The following is a 17,425-nucleotide window of genomic DNA, read 5'->3' as shown; positions in this document are numbered from 1 at the left end:
CATTGACATAGGCGAATCACTTTTGTTCTCTTTATATTTAATTAAGATGCCTAATTACAGACACATAGAATTGCACAATTTGCACACATCTAGCATCAAATGTATTCATTTTCTTACAAAACAATATTCCGTTCCTGCACCTTAAGCATATGACTATGCCCAGATCTGTAGTCTTGAAAAGAGAGCTTTGAAATAATTTTATAATTTTATATAAGAAATGCAGAAGAAAGTATTTCTGTTGTCAAACTATGAGTGTGGCATTCCATAGTTTGAAAATGAAGATGCTAATTGTTTTTCCTGTTAGGATTCTTCTATTGCACTAGATTACTCCTTCAAAGTATTTGGTGGCAGTTTACCATGGTGGGAGTGGGGTTGATATTGATGTTCATAAAATTTCTGGGGTATCAGGTTGAAGAAGAATGGAATACGCTGTTAAGTACCAAGGTGATGATCCTAATCTTGCGTTGAGTATGTATTGGTAGCATCACATCTAGTGTGGTGTTGAACAACTTTTGTGACCTTAAATTGAGTAAAAATTATATGATTATATATGTGCATTTAGGGTTTGGTGAATTGATCGACTTCTTTAGAAATAAAACACCCCATTTCTGGGCTTCCTGAGTCAGTTGTTATATTCTTCCAGGTTTTTTTAAAAGCAGCATTTTTTTAGTCAGGTATTACCAGCAGAATCCAAGGTACATATTTTTCATGCAAGCTTGGTATTCAAGCTTTTGATTTTTCCCTTAGCACACATTACCTTGCACACATTTATAGGATAATAGTAACATTTATCCAAGAAAATGGTTGCTGTAATTTGTTTGATGTGGAAATGACATGTATATAATCAAATCAGTCTGTTTTTATATTAATGGATATTACATTTACCTTGGTCTAGTACATGCAGCCAGTTCCTCAACGTACAGTCAGTGATTGTAGCACAACATATACATGTATGACACTATAACACTCCTTCACAAAGTAACTCTAGTATAGAAAAAGTTTATTGGCTCTGAAACTTAGTTTGTTTTGGCAAAGTATGAAATACTAAAACAGGGATGGGAGTCACTTTATGCCATATTCAGTAGTAAGGAATGCTGCCAATTGTTTAGCAACATTTGAAGAGCTGTATGACTCCCCCACACATCTACACACTCATCTCTATCCTCAATGTGAGGAAAACATTGCTTTTGTTTTACAGTAAATGATGAGACGAAATAATAAATGCCTACTGTGAATTGAGACATGTTACACCGTTGTATTTGCAAAAGCCATGTTCTGAAAAATTGCCATAAACTTTGGATTACAATTTTCTGGGAGAAATGAAAATGTGTGTGACATCTTCATGCCTAATGCAGCAGTTCAGATGTTGAGGTCCAAATTGGTTATCATGAATAAATCCACAATGGGAGTGATAGCTACTGTAAATCTTGAAGCATATGCATTTAGTGTGAAAATGCACTTTCATAAAGTCATACCACTGGATCTACATGTTGTCACACCCCTGTTATAGAATAATATATTCAGTTGCTTTTTTAAATTCTGTCAAGCATGATATGGTAATTCTGTAACTTAGAAGTGATAGGTACAGGTAGTCCCCAAATTACAAACAAGATAGGTTCTGTAGGTTTGTTTTTAAGTTGAATTTGTTTGTAAGTTGGAACAGGCACATTTGTAAGTGTAACTGCAGCCAAATATATAGAGCAGGAGTCCTCAAATTTTTTAAACAGGGCCAGGCCACAGTCCCTCAAACTGTTGGAGGGCCGGATTATAATTTGAAAAAAGCGTGAATGAATTCCTATGCACACTACACATATCTTCTTTGTAGTGCAAAAACATTTAAAACAATACAATAATTAAAATGAAGAACAATCTTAACAAATATAAACTTATTCATATTTCAATGGGAAGTGCGGGCCTGCTTTTGGCTGATGAGATAGGATTGTTGTTGTTGTGTGCTTTCAAGTCATTTCAGACTTAGGTTGATCCTGAGCGAGGGCCAGGTAAATGACCTTGGAGGGCCGTATCTGGCCCTCGGGCCTTAGTGTGAGGACCCCTGATATAGAGAGTGCCTGCTTTGGATAGCATAGGGAAGAGATAACACCCCTGTGGTGTTTGTTTTTCTGTCTGTACCCTTATTCAGTTGGTTTAATCTCACATTCTATCCCTGTGGTCATTGCATTTTGAAAAATTTGGCTTGTTGTGGAAAAAGGATTGGTGAGAAAGCTTCAGTTGAGACACCTTTTTCCCTTGATAACTCTCACTTCCTGTTGTCTCACCCCCCCCCCCCACTTCCTAATGAGTAACTTTGGGATTGCCTGTACTTGTGCAGGGTAATCACATGTAGTACTTGGTTTCGGATGCACGGCAAGACTTAGGATCTAATGTACAACTTTACTAAGCGAGGAAAGCACTAATTCTGTGTCAAAATGCCAGAGATCAAAAATGATTTCATTGCTCACAATTCAGCTGTTTAATTAGCAGAATGATGTTTCAAAAGCTCTAGTTTAAAATACAACTTGTAGGATAGGGATTGCAAAAACCTAAATGAAAAGCATCAGAATGACAATTCTATTTTAATAATTTTAGATTACCTTTCTATAAGCTTCAATTGTGGCCTTCCTTGATTACAAAACATGACCATCTATTATAATTCAGTGGGGTTTATTCTTAAAACTTGACCTTTATGGTTTGCAATAATGGAGGAGGAATTTAAGTTACAGTTTGTGAAGCTTACAATGTTTGGGAGTTCTGTTCATAAATCATAACGATGCAGAGGTGTTTATCCGCACAACAGTAGCAAAGAACAGTAACGACATTAGGTGTACTTTATGACAATATGAACACTAATGACATAGTTTCAAAATTGTAGTGTTTGACTAGAGCTGCTTTGATGCCTGTGGCAAGCACTTGCAAGTTAGCCTTGGAATGGTCCGTAATTAAAGGTTGTAACCAGTACATAATACAAGATTTGACTTGAGCTGCAGAACTCTTTCATGAGAAGGGGACTGAAAGAGGAAGAAAAGGGGTGTGTATTAGCAGTAGCATAAGGGGGGAACATCGTAGTTTACTTGCTTGAGCCTGCCTTTTAGTGTCACTAGGAGATACCAAAAGGTTTTTTTATCCATTCAACTTCACATTTCAAATGTGCAGTCTGTACCTTTATTTTGGGGAGCCAGGGATGGCTTGATATGCCTAGTCCAGCTAATAACTGATCAGTGGATGAATTAAGAAACCATTATATTACAAGTTAGTTCCATGATACTTAATGGACATTTTTTTTATATTTTCTGGCATATAAGATTACTTTTTAAACCCAGGAAAATATTCTCAAAAGTCAGGGGTCGTCTTATAGGGCGGGTGCTGAAACTTCAGAGCCAGACTGGAGAATCTGCAGTTGCCATATATGGTGGGGGAGCTAAAAAATGTCCATGGCTGCATCCCCACCATATGAGGTGACTGTATGAAAACAGCAAGGATGGCGCTGTGCAAGTACAGTAGAAGAAAATCCACTCACCAGGATTTGTGGAAAGAACTGAGTTCAACACTGTCCCAATGACGAGATGAGGGGGCGCCTCATCGGAAAGGTGTACGTGAAGGGCGGAGCAAGCTACAGGCGTCTGGAACGCCCGGGATATGAAAAAAAGAGAGCCAGAAAAACCCCGCCTCTTTCACCCGTCTAGCCTTCCCGTGTATCCTATTACCGTACCTCCGTCTCTGTCTCTCAGATCTCGCTCCTGAGGACTGCAGTGAAGCAGCGCAGGCATGCATGTGCAAGAACTGAGAGGCAGAGAAGTAATAGGAAAATTACCATATTGAAATCAAATCTGATGGTTTTTAAAATGTTTATTTGGTGTTCATTTGAAGAGGGGTAGTCTTATATGGTGAGTATATTCCAAACACTATATTTTCACTGGAAAAGTTGGGGGTTGTCTTATACGCCCGTAATACGGTAAATACATTGACACATTGAGGGAGTAAATTTGACAGTATTGTTACTGTTGTTTGAAGTTGAACTGTTTCTGCTACTAAGGGTTATTTTGTTTGGTTTGACCAAGGTGCCTTGAAATAATTGCTACAGATTTGACTGCTGACCTGAAATGCTAACCAGTACCTCTGCAGGCAGAAGTTGAATTTTCCCCAGCTCACAGCACTGCAGTTCAAAACCCCTCTGCTCATGCTATTTAAAGTTAATGTCTAAGGTTGTACTGTAGAGGAAATTTCACCATCTGTTCTTTGTGTGTAGGCATCACTGGTTATTTCTCCTGTTGGAATGGACCTCTTGAAAAATAAAGCATTAATTGCTTTTAATGCTGATGGTTTAATATTTTAACATCAACATGCTTGTGCTTCTATAGATAACTTACCATGAAGAACAATTTATTGCCGCTGAACTATGACTCTGAATTTTCATGGTAAAGTAATACATCATTTGCTTTATGTAAATAGCAATAGATAGACAAATTGACTAACTGCCATGTATAAACTTGCAAAGATTTGAAAAAAAATATTTCAACATTTCTCTTAAGATACTTCATTTTATTTTTCTTCTATTGGAACACATGGAGCAGAGGAATGGCAATAAAATTACAAAAGGAGCTGTTGCAGGTGTTTTCTATATTATAATATAGTGGGTTTAAAGAAAATTCAACATGATTTCAGAATTATGTTCCAATCAATTGTGAAAGTATATTTTATTGATCAAATTCAGCAATGAGAAATGTGTAGATTACATAACTTCTGCTCAGCAAAGAAGACAGAACCTATGTGGCTTAATTTTCTCACTTTGTTGTGCTTCCATATTGGTGAATCAAGATAGGACATTATCTGAGTGTAAATTGTGCTTAAGACATACCTCACTTAAAATGGGCACACTTAGCTTTGGAAAAATACTCTATCAAATCAACAATTGTTTTATTAACTGGTACTTCCTAAATTGTATGCAATAATAACCAAGCAGAAATAAATATGTAGTTTATGGAAGAATGTTGCTTTTCTCTGGTGATCTCAGAATTAACATTTATCAGGATGGGTTAATTTAAATGAACAAGAAGAAAAAACCTAGTGGCAGACTAAAAAAAACATGCCTGCCATTGATACTAAAATCATGTTTCTTATGCAGTGTTGCATATCTGAACCCATAAACTTACAAATGGGGTAATATTTACTCACTTAGTTCTTACAACTTGATAATGCAGCTGCTTGCATTGCATACATGACAAGCTTTTTCCTGTTTCAATTATGTGGGAAATTATTTAAAATACCCTCATACTGGTGTGTCAGATGATCAGCAACCATTGATAGTTCATGCAGTTAAGTATGGGACTGCAGGAACCTGCTCATTGGAAAACATCTTTTGATCGAGTGATTTTTGTGTAACTTTGCCCAGCATAACTTTCATAAAGTAGTAAGTGTGACAGTGGGTGATCTAGAGATATTTTTTTTAAAAAAAAATATCCTAAGAGGACCATTGGAATATTGAAAGCCAAGAAGGGTCGGCCTTGGTTAGTACTTGGGAGACTGCCAATGAATACCAGGTGCTGTAGGCTACATTTCAAGAGAAAGGAACTAGTAAATCCACTTCTGAGCATTCTTTGCATTGAAAAAACCCCCAGTGAAATTCATGGGATTGCCTATAGGCGACTTTAAGGCACACATACACATAGTATGATTGGTGTCTCATATTTGTTCACTTTTCATATTGGTTATTTGCTGTTGTATAGTCTCACCCATCCAGTTTACATCTTAAAAGACATATACTCAGTTTAGTGATTTAACTGCAGGAGTGATGCACTAGTATTTAGATTATTTAATATTGGCTAAGTCATTATTTAAAATAAACTTATTTAAAAGAATTTACCTTCAAATCCCTTCCTGATGAAAGTTTTAACGAAGAACATAACTCCGCCATTTTGTTCCTAATCTCAACAAAAGATGTTTTACTTTGTAACATGTTAGACCAATACTTTCATGTATGTTTGTTCTGTGGGGGAAAGCATTTTAGCTCCTCCATTAACAGGCTTTAAAAAAACTGTAAATGACCAAAAAAGATTTGCCATTTTGGGAGTTAAAAACAAACCCCTTTACTCCAAAGACAGAGCCTTTAGAGCAGTGGTTCCCAACCTGTGGTCTGTGGACCACCAGTGGTCCGCAAAAATTAAAATATGGTCTGTGGACTCACCATTATTACACCATTGCAACAAGAGCGACTAGTCTTGTAAAGTGTCTTATAGTGCCAAGGCTTATTAAATACAATTTTATGTGGGTGAGGAGATGGCAACTACTCCATGGTATATGTTCTATATCAGAAATTAGAGCTGATGTGGTCTGTCCAATGCAGTTTCCTGAATCAGCACCCCAAATCACCAAACCAAAAACCGATTCGTAACCTTTTTGGTACTAACTTTGGAGAATGGAGAGTGGCCCCTAGTTTAAAAAAAGGTTGGGAATCACTGCTTTAGAATGGTTGCTGTACATATTAAGAAAATACCTGAACCATTTCTAAACTCTTGTCAACTGAAATTTTGGCATCTAACGTAAGTTACAGCTAGATAATAAAAACCCAGAGTTGCGTTTGGGCTGAATGGTTGTCTGGCTGTGCTTTTAAAAGATCTCTAAAATGACAATAATCAGTTGTAAGCAGACCAGTTGAATCTTTAGTGTACTCTCGGATTAAATTTTTTGTAAAAACATTCTAGATCTGTTTAGTCTAGCCGATATATCTGTAGTGGATAGAAAAAGCAGGACGGCTTTCTACAGAGGGAATTGCTTGCTTATTGTCAACTTTGCCTTAAACATCATAGTAAACTAGCAAGTGTAGCCTTAAACTAAATTACAAAAAAGATTGCAAAATGTTCAGGCAATTAAGTGAGTTTTGCTACCCTTGATGGCATTTCTCATCTGGAGCGAGAGCTGCTTTTGGAATAGCACTATCGCGTTTCTACTAATAAGGGTTCTGAATTCTTAGCAGTAAGGAGGAATGACTATTTGGCTATCACAAAAACCACTTGTGCCTATGGTGCTTGCTCAGTCAGTTTATATAGTGGTCAACCTAGTGAAAGTTTTCTCTTGGAGACAGTTTCCTAAAAATAACACAACATTGCTGCAGTTGCTATCAGGACTAGAGAGAAACTATTTCCTAAAGTGAAAAATGGTGTTACTCAATAACAATGGTTCTCAAAGTGTGTTCTGAGGAGCCCTTGGGGCTCTGCAAATCATACTGAAGGGCTCCATGCTTTCTCCCCCTTCAAGCTTTTCCTCATCTTTCCTGCTCCTCCCCCTCCTCTGCCTCCCTTGCCACCAAAAGCCTTTTTCCTCACTTCCATTATATATAATATATATAACATTTCTTCGATCTCCATGAAAAAAATTGGCTTCAGAAAGGGCTCTGTGGCTGACAAAGTTTGAGAACTCCTCCTCTAGAAATACATTTCATTTGTTTGTTACAATGTAGTGATTGGTAATGATTAACTCACACATGCTGAAGAGAATGAAAAGTCTTGAGTGCCATCTGTGTAGTTCACCTCCTTTCAGTTGGGGAAAACATGATACAGTTATTTATAAATATTAACATTGAGAGCAATATAAGCAGGCTATTTTTCTCTATAAGTTTATATGATAGTGAGGTTAAATGAATAGTACTGTAGTAGCTTATTACCGCTTAGACAATAGGCCAGTGATAGTAAACCTTTGAGAGATTGAGTGACTGAACCTGGTTGGGGGGTGGTGGTGTTGGTCACTCGGTGGTGGTGGTGGTGGGCAGGCAGCAGCTTGCATGCCAGAAGCGGCCACTGCATCCTCCTCCTGGCATGCATGCCATAGTTTCGCTACCACTGCCATAGGCTGTTCACATAAAAATAACTACAGTATAGACGTGTAAAAATATAAATGTACTACATAAAATAAATGGTATATAGATCTTTTATATTAAACTTCAATATAATTCTGAGGTTTTACAGCTTTTAGTTTACTATTCAGTTGAGATTTATTGTACAGCATATGTTTAAATAAAACATCTTGAGTTCAACAATGATTTTGTCTGTTTTGGCGGAAGGTTTTTTAAAATGGTCTAAATCTGGAACATAATTTAACTGAAGAAGAGAAATAAGGCAACATACCTTAATCAGAGACACGGTTTAGATTTGCCACTGATTAAATATCAATGCTTTTTTTTTAAAAAAACCCACAGATAAAATACTTAATATAGGCATGTTTTGCAGACATTTTATTCTGTCCCCATATTCAGGTGAATAGACATGATTGGAAGGAAAAATGAGTTATATGAATCACTGTTGGCAATGAGCTTTGTTTGTGCAAGAAGCACAATTAATAAGGGAGACAAAAGAGCCTATGAAGGTTAGCATTCAGTTTCACTCTAGTCAGTCAGATATCACAATAGCATATACCAGTAATAAAATTTAAAAATCAAAAACTAAGGCATAGTGACTTAACTTTTTCAGCTGTAATGCTTTAATATTGGAATATGTGACTCAAGCAGTCACAATAGACACATCCTGTAAAATGGCCATGCTTAGACGTTAGAAATGTGCCAAGGAATGTGTTCTGTCAAGCAGAGACTGCTGTTTTCCTGATCCTCTTTTGCTCAAGTATTCAGAGGCGCATTGTCGTTGATACTGAAAGTAATATATAACATGAGCCCCAGCCTGCTTACCATCACCCCTCTCCCTTGATTCCCCATGCTCACAGGACCCAGCTGGCAAGTCTTATCACATTTCATCCTTGGAGTTAATGCTGTTATTTCACATGTAGGGAGCACCTCTGTCAAAACCTCCCCAGAAACTGGGACCATAGTCAGCAATGTCACATCTCATCACTTTCTACCTCAAAAGTGGGAGGTATCTTCACAAAGTCCCCCCTCACCCTTCCCACACACACACAAACAGGGAGCATGGTCACCATGGTGTGAACCCTGGTTATCAGGTTTTGTCATAACCAGGTTTTGTCATAACCCGTTCCTGTAGAATGGGAGAGTGTAGTCAGGAGTGAGCAAGGTCCACATAAATCAGATAGCTAGGGCTATTTGGGGAGAGATGTGGGAGCATCATACTTTGAGACCAGAAATCGAGAAAGGACACAAGCATTGGAAAAGTTGGAAGGAGGCACTGCAGACAGAGGTGAAATAGCAACAAGTCTTGTCTGTCCTCAGTTTTATTTGCCTGCCTGCTGCAACAGTGCCCTGTCCTGTGGTAACAATGACAGCAGACCCTTAGTGGAATGTGATAGCACTTGGGGTTGTGATATGGCTAAACCTCCTGTTCTTCTTCCCTTTTGTCACTTTCTATGTAAGCACCAGCCTCCCTTCCACGAGAACCACTTTCCACTCTTCCTCCTTTTTGCTCTTTCCTCTATCCTACCTCCGCAGCTTTTTCACCTTCAGCAAGGGTACATGCAGTTCAGAATATTTGAATTAATTTTTTTTGGTCCATGGTTAGTTGAATCCATTGATTGAGAGCCCAACAATAAGGAAGGCCCACTGTAGTAGCAATTGAGAGTCTTATACTATGTATTTAAGGTTTAGTCTCCTTTGATGGCATCCATATTGATAACTATCACTTGCAATAGCATATTATTTAGTTTTACTGTATACAATGTAAGTACTTTCATCTTTTCTGAATTCAACGTGACCTAAATCATTGTGGGTTATAGCATTAAAAGGCTGGAAGAAATGCACGTTCCGTCAACCTTTACCTGCACAAGTATACTGCTGTAATAATCTCATTTGTCTTTTCTCCTAAGCAGTAGAGTCCCAAATGCAACCTCTCTAGTTGGGAGGAGTTGATTGAACCCTTCAAAGTTTGTTTTGTTCTCAGTACATTTTCCAATGCTGCAATATTTGTTTTTAAATGTGGTGAGCACAGCTTCTATTATATAGTAATCATAGTTATATGAAATCATAAAACCATCATGATTACATTATGAAACCTTCACTTTCATCCTGTCATGGAACAGGAAATTAAAAATTTTGTTCCAATATTGGTAAGCTAGCAATCAGATCATAGGATATATTCTGGTACTAAGTATGAAAGTTCTGGAAGTGAAAAACAGATCTGCTGTTAAACATAGCTGCTTCTGTCTTGAGGATTATTAAATGTGGATTATTAAATCTAAGATGCTTATAGATTTCAGATAGATGCTTGAATTGAGCACTCTTCAAGAGCTGATTTAATGTGCCAAGCAACAAATAAAAAACGTTCCCTTTCTGAATCTTTTGCTATGAAGTCACTAGATAGACAGCTGTCTCAGTCTCTCCCATAATCTAAAATATAGCCTAACAGTACGAAGTTAATTGTAAGGACTGTCATTAGATTATGCAGAGTTCTTTGGACAATTGAAACCACAATGAAGGTGTAAATTGTTGCTGTTGCAGTGCCAGTTGTTAATGTCATCAGTGAAATTGTGGAAAAAAAATGGGTTTGATTGAGGCCCTGTCTTATGTTACTGTAAAATCACTCTCCCTGATTTTGTGGATTCATCCCTTCCCTATCCCTACAGTCATTTCCATTCAGTAGGATCTCCAGACTCCAGGGGGCAAAGAAGTCTTCTCTAGTTGTCTGAATGCATTCCTTAGTTAATTGGCCTACAGGTTAAAGTGTTTTATTCTAAGTGTTTAGATAAACATCTGGATAGTTGCAACTCCTCAGGCTAAAACCAGTTGAACTAGTAGAACAAGTATGTCAATTCTGAATGAGTTGGGTGCACATTAGACAAATGAGAGGATTATAACAAAAGACATTTATGGACATATTTAGAAAATCTGCTTATTTTTCTTCTAATTTGCAGAAATAAAATATTGGCATGTTGCGATACAGGATATTTCAAAACAATGAACCTGATTTGAAATCTTTGTATTCTCCAATCATGAACCATCCATGAATGAAATTCTTACTACTTGAAAGGGTGGGACATAGAGTTTCAGATGATTACTGCTAGATACCTCCCAGCACACAAACAGCCCCTGGTTTTAGTTATTTACAGGATTGCAACTCCTAATGAGATTAATGTATTGTCGAAGGCTTTCATGGCTGGAATCACTAGGTTCTTGTGGGTTTTTTCGGGCTATGGAGCCATGTTCTAGAGGCATTTTTCCTGATGTTTCGCCTGCATCTATGGCAAGGACCTTCTCAACCTCTGAGGATGCTTGCCATAGATGCAGGCGAAACGTCAGGAGAAATGCCTCTAGAACATGGCTCCATAGCCCGAAAAAACCCACAATAACCTCCTAATGAGATTCTCTATTTATGAAGTTATTTTTTAGATATGGTTTCTGGCTCAAAATGGTTAGTGCAATTTGATAACTCATTAAGCCAGTTGTAACCTTTTGTATAATTGTAACATGTTGCCATCATTTATTTATTTTGTGTCAAAAGCATTGCGTAAATAAGTATAAAATTGATAAAATAAAGGGAGCACGAGCAGCTAAATAGTTTTAGACCAAAGACGGGCAACAGCGACTGTATTGTTTGTAGCTTTAAACAGTTCTTCCTCTGTGCATGAGGCAGGGTATTGTGGGCAAGCATACAGAAGCTGAGTTGTTTGTACTGCTCCCCAGTCGCACAAGGTGGAGGATTCTTCTACGCAGTGCCATTTTGCCAGGTGTCTTTTGATCTGCCAGCTCTTCTTCTGAGTCTGTTCATGGACTTGCAAGTTGCCCATTCTTGGTTTGCCCCTAGAGGAAGACCCAGTTGAAATTGCCTGATTTTGCTGCCCACAGGGATATTCTTTATTTTATTCAGTTTATTTTATGTTATCCTCATGAAATACACTATTTTAAAATTGCGTCCATTACTTTGAAGCACCCTGTATGAAATGTTTGTCCTTTCCCTTAGTTTGTAATAATTGTATCTTCCATTAGCTTATTCATAGCTTACATGAAGCTGCTGAAAGGCACGTGCTTTGAACAATTTTAGAACTTTTCTGCATATGAAGGATGGGATACTGGTATAGTACCATCTTGGCTGCCTTGTGCTATGTATTGAGTTGGAGTTTTTAACATTAATTGCTTTTCTTTATTTGTAAGATTTCTTTAGCAAAACTTCATTTCGTCATTAATTTTGATGCAGTCCTGTAATATTCTATCTTTGGGTGAAAACATTAATATTTCTACTTTAGAAAATGTATCAAGTAACTAGTTTGAGGGACATTCTTCAGCTGTAATTCCCAGACCAATGGCTGGCATTTACATGCAATCTTAATTTCATGGTCATTACTGTATATACCTGTGTATAAGTTTTTAAAATAAATTCCCCCTTCTCCCTCCCCCAAAGAAAACCTGCTCAAACCAGGGATAACACAGCCATCCTATCTTTTCTCACTTTTTCCAGCCTGAGCATGTAACCCCAATCTTTTAAAAGGTACAGCTTCAGAGACATGGCCAGCAAAATAACCAGATGTTTTTTTGCTCTTAGAGTGACAGTACCTGATGAGTGTGGTATACCTGCCATTTTGAATATTTGAGGTGGAGCAGTGGGTTTTCCTGCATAGGTTCTGCAGAGAAACGCTAGTGCCCCTTTTTGTATGGGCAGATGGGCTTTTATGGTAAGCCTCTATTAGAAAGGGTGATCACAATCTTGCTGCAAAGAAGTGTATGCCATAAGCATTTGATTCAAAATGGCCTCCACCATTCCACATCATCTCGAGCATTCCTCAAGTTTCCCTATGTTGCTGATGAATATCACTTAGACCAGGCATAGGCAAACTTCGGCCCTCCAGGTGACTTGGACTTCTAACTCCCACAATTTCTAACAGCCAGTAAGCCAGCTGGGATTTCTGGGAGTTGAAGTCCAAAACCCTTGAAGGGCCGAAATTTCCCCATTCCTGACTTCAACCAAAAAAGAGGTGGAGGGAGCGTGAGGGCTACCTTTCTTTCTCTAGTTTGGGCAAGGGAAGGATATTGAGTTGGGAGCTTCTCACCTCTGCCTCTTGATACTGCCTTTACATGGATCTCTAATAAAGGTTTGATACTGCCTTTGCACTGGATCTGTGATAGAGACAGACTGTTTTCCTTGCTCTACTAGTCCACCCCCTTTTCATGCTATATTCTCATTCATATTCCTTTCTCCATCTGCATTTACATAGAAATTTTAAGATCAAGAATTCAGTTTACATCTCCCCCAAATTATCATCTGTCCCTTAAACAGATCCTTTCCTTTTTAGCTCTTTTAAAGTACATTTCCTCTGTGTATATATACATACAGAAGAAAAAAATGTTAGTTTCTCCAAAGTTTTAACCTTGAGTTTTTTACATGTCAAAGCATAATCTATAATGTTGGCCCCAAACCTGCTCAACTTATCCCTGTGGTCGACTTGTACATGAGGATATACAGCAATATTTTTTTAATCCTAAAAAAATGTTTTAAAATGTAAAAGGAAGTTAGCTTCTGTTACAAGTGTTTAGTTATGTTCCAGGATATCTGCCTTTTCAGCCTTGTTCCATTAACCTGGTGCAGACTTGTTAAAATGGTCAGGGGGCCCTTCCACACCACCCTATATCAAGTCAGAAAATCCCACATCTGAGTATGGACTCAAATAACTCAGTTCAAAACGGATATTGTGGGATTTTCTGCCTTGATATTCTGGGATATAGGGCTGTGTGGAAGGGCCCTGGGATCTTCACTTCTGAGCCTCTGATTTTAATCAGTGCATAATTTAAGATTGTCTGTTATTTCCTATTATTATTATTATTATTATTATTATTATTATTATAAAACAACATTTTAAAAAATTGCAGTTTTTAAATTGGTGGGTTTTCTATTTTTGTAGGAGTTCTGTGCCCCTAACACCCACAAAAGTGGAGGGTCTACTGTACTTGCAGTAATGTCAGCAATAATTTTAAAAAGATTTTAAGATTTCATGTCTTTTAGTGCAATTTTCTAAGGGCATATGAATTTGCATATAGTAAGTATTGGTAATTTAGACATTGAGCAATTGTATTCAGTCTTATGGGAGTTCAAATTGGTTGGCAGTAAAAATAAGACTGCTGCCATAATCTTACACCTTTTGGAACAACAACTCCAAATTACTGAACTTGAGAAATGATTTGAACTGATATTACTTTCAATGCAGGATGGGACAAGGAGAATGGAAGCTTTAAAAAGATGAATAATTGGGGAACACTTCTCAGATCAAAGGAAAACTTGGCAACATTTTTATTTATACTTAACGTAGAAATTAAAAACATTTAATATGAAAAATACTGATTTAAATTTCTTAGAACAACTAGGTTTGTGCTTAGAGCAATATTTATGCACTGTGTAGTTGAGATGGAGATTTACAGAGCACATTTATGTAGAGTTTTTTCTTACAATAAGCCAGAATTTATGATAAGGTATGGCTACATTATTCTTTTAGTGCCAGTGTAAAGTCTTGAATGAATGCGGGTTAAACTGTTAAGCCATCATATAGCTATGCTTAGTGGATATTTTTTGGCCTGTGTCAGTATGTTCTTTGCATTTACTTGATTTCTTTTTAGTTGGTATGCTAAAACCATGTGTTCTGACTACTTTATATTTTGTTTTTTTAGCTAAGTAATATGAGAGTGAGGTTGTTACCCTGTATGATGTAAATCTTAAATAGTTAAAAATGAACTACTTTGCAAGGTTGTAAAATCATCCATGTAGTATACTAGTCATATTTTGCTTTATATTGAGCAGAGAACCTGCATGGCAAATTCACTTACAAGACAATGCTTAACCTATAAAAGTGGAAATAAAGGTTGGAATTGTATTATACAGTGGAACTTGAATTAACAGTCACGTTTCACAAGGATTCAACCCGTATCTCCTGCTGAGAATAACAGACTTCTATTGATGCTAGTAGTTCTGCAAAAGATATGGCTGTGTGGGGATCAGTGTACTTGATGTGCAAGGAAAATGTTCTAAAATAGGGAAGCCTACAACAAACCAGGGGCCCTGTCCTAGCTATTATATAGCTATTATGTACAAGGTTATGGTACTATATTTCACTTCAATAGCACAATCATATGAAATCTTGGGATTTACAGTTTAGGAAGAGGGGTATTTAGAATTTTCAGCCAAAGAGCACTTGGGCCTAAACTGCAAATCTCAGAATTCGAAAGGATATTGCTATGGTAATTATAGTGAAATACAGGTTGAGCCAGACTTCCAAAAATACTCCATAAATCAAAATTGTTCAAATGCATTTACTGCTTTCTGGTGGTTCAGTATATATAGATTTGATTTCGTGCACAAAATGAATCAAAATATTGTACATAATGCACTTTTTTATTCTCAAAAAAATATCCAAAGCAGTTCGTCCCAAGCATTTCAGATAAGGGATACTCATCCTGCGTAACAGTGTAGTTTGATAGAGCAGTGTATCTGTTAGCATTTTGTGTGTTTTGTTGAAAACCACCCTTGGTGAGCATATGGGAAATTAATATACTCTTTTTGTGATGTTCCATACTTCTTTACCAATCAACCATTTTGTAACTTCAAAGATGTGTTTGACACAGTGAAAAAAGTTTATGTTAAATGCATAAGGAGTGCCTTCTAAAAAGTTAGATCATAACTCCTAGAGCAGATACAAACTGCAGCTGCATGACCTCCAATATTAATTCAATTTAGGTGCTGCTGTTTTTCCTTTTACTCAGTCTAACACTAGCTTGGTCATTTCCTCTCTAAGAAGAGAAATCCAACTTGGCTCACCCCACTTCACCTAGTAGCAAAACAGTTCCAGGAGTGCAGTGGTTATATGGGTCCTTCCTTCTTTGAAAAGAAATCGCAGAGAAACTTGCATTTATATAAGAATACAAAAATAGTGCACGCTGCTCTTCCATCAGTTCCCTCCAAATTAGTTCTTTATGTAAGATGACTTGGATGTTAAAAGTTATACTTTGTTCTTGTTGTTTAGTAAAGTTGACTTCCATACTTGTTGTAATAGAGATTTAAACTTTGTTGCTAAACTCTTAAGGCCAATGTATGTTTTAACATTTTAAAATTCTGTTTTAGGGTCTGAAGTGCATCAGACCACAGTTCTGGAAGCACACCAAGGAACATGGCAACCCAGGGTGAGTGTTAATATAAGCCAAAGAGCTGATTTAAAAGGATTATTTTGGGTACAGGAATCATTTTTTAGCCAGTGAGAAACAGCTGTATATTTAGGAAAACAAGAATTGAAGTTTGGTTTATATCACTGTATCTTGAGTTGAAATATAGTTTGAACTAGCTACATATATAGCATTCGGTTGAACAGACAGCTGTGATGGCTTAAATGTACATGACTTGTACCTGTATGAAATACTAAATAGAATTTTTGCTGAAACAATAAAACACATTTCTAAAAGCTAATTTTTAAGCCCTGATCTTTTGCAGCTGACTTGATGGAGCTGGACATGGCAATGGAGCCAGATAGAAAAGCAGCCGTCAGCCACTGGCAGCAACAGTCCTACCTGGATTCTGGTATTCACTCTGGTGCCACAACAACAGCCCCATCTCTGAGTGGCAAGGGAAATCCTGAAGAGGAAGATGTCGATACCACCCAAGTTCTGTATGAGTGGGACCAGGGGTTCTCGCAGTCCTTCACCCAGGAACAAGTTGCTGGTAAGTTCAGTTTCACAACTTTGCTAACTGGACATTTCTTTGCTAATTAAGTATTAAAAGGGTTTACTCCTTTTTCCAGATATTGATGGGCAATATGCTATGACTCGAGCACAAAGAGTGCGTGCTGCCATGTTTCCAGAAACATTGGATGAAGGCATGCAAATTCCATCAACACAGTTTGATGCAGCTCATCCAACCAACGTGCAGCGCCTTGCCGAACCTTCCCAGATGTTAAAACATGCTGTGGTTAATTTGATAAATTACCAAGACGATGCAGAACTTGCAACCCGTGCTATCCCAGAACTGACCAAATTGTTGAATGACGAGGACCAGGTACATACTTATTGTTGTCATATGACGTGAATAGCATTTCCCTGTGTTCCATTCAGGATACACAGAGCTATGGTTGTTCTGGCTTGATAGGTGGATGGGAGACCACCTGTTTCTGTGTTGTGATTTTCCTGGACATATTTCAGAGATTTTCAAGCTTAACTGGAAACCAAAATAAATAGACTTCAAATGTGTATTCTAGGTGGTGGTGAACAAAGCTGCAGTCATGGTCCATCAGTTGTCCAAAAAAGAAGCTTCTCGTCATGCTATCATGCGTTCCCCTCAAATGGTATCCGCCATTGTGCGTACTATGCAGAATACAAATGATGTGGAAACAGCCCGTTGTACTGCAGGGACACTTCACAACCTTTCTCATCATCGTGAAGGCTTGTTGGCAATCTTCAAATCAGGAGGCATTCCTGCTCTAGTTAAAATGCTTGGGTATGTTGATCTTCGACTATGTATAATTTCATAACATCTGTCAGTCCTGACCTAGATGCTTGCTAACTGATTTTTCTATA

At 37.5% G+C, this 17,425-nt stretch overlaps 1 protein-coding gene across 1 annotated transcript in view; it reads left to right on the top strand.

The window, feature by feature from the left end:
• CTNNB1 (catenin beta 1) overlaps nucleotides 1–17,425 on the top strand; it is a 32,440-nt gene that overhangs the window by 3,158 nt on the left and 11,857 nt on the right. Inside the window, exons 2-5 of the mRNA XM_060781769.2 lie at nucleotides 15,984–16,042; nucleotides 16,347–16,574; nucleotides 16,654–16,907; nucleotides 17,107–17,345. Coding sequence (XP_060637752.1) covers nucleotides 16,030–16,042; nucleotides 16,347–16,574; nucleotides 16,654–16,907; nucleotides 17,107–17,345 — 734 coding nt within the window. The 5' untranslated portion in view covers nucleotides 15,984–16,029. The remainder of the gene's footprint in view (nucleotides 1–15,983; nucleotides 16,043–16,346; nucleotides 16,575–16,653; nucleotides 16,908–17,106; nucleotides 17,346–17,425) is intronic.

This window comes from Anolis sagrei, chromosome 6 (genome assembly GCF_037176765.1).
Source record: "Anolis sagrei isolate rAnoSag1 chromosome 6, rAnoSag1.mat, whole genome shotgun sequence".
NCBI classification, from domain to species: domain Eukaryota; kingdom Metazoa; phylum Chordata; class Lepidosauria; order Squamata; family Dactyloidae; genus Anolis; species Anolis sagrei.
The sequence above is the reverse complement of the archived record's forward strand: the minus strand, read 5'-3'. Positions and strand labels throughout refer to the sequence as shown.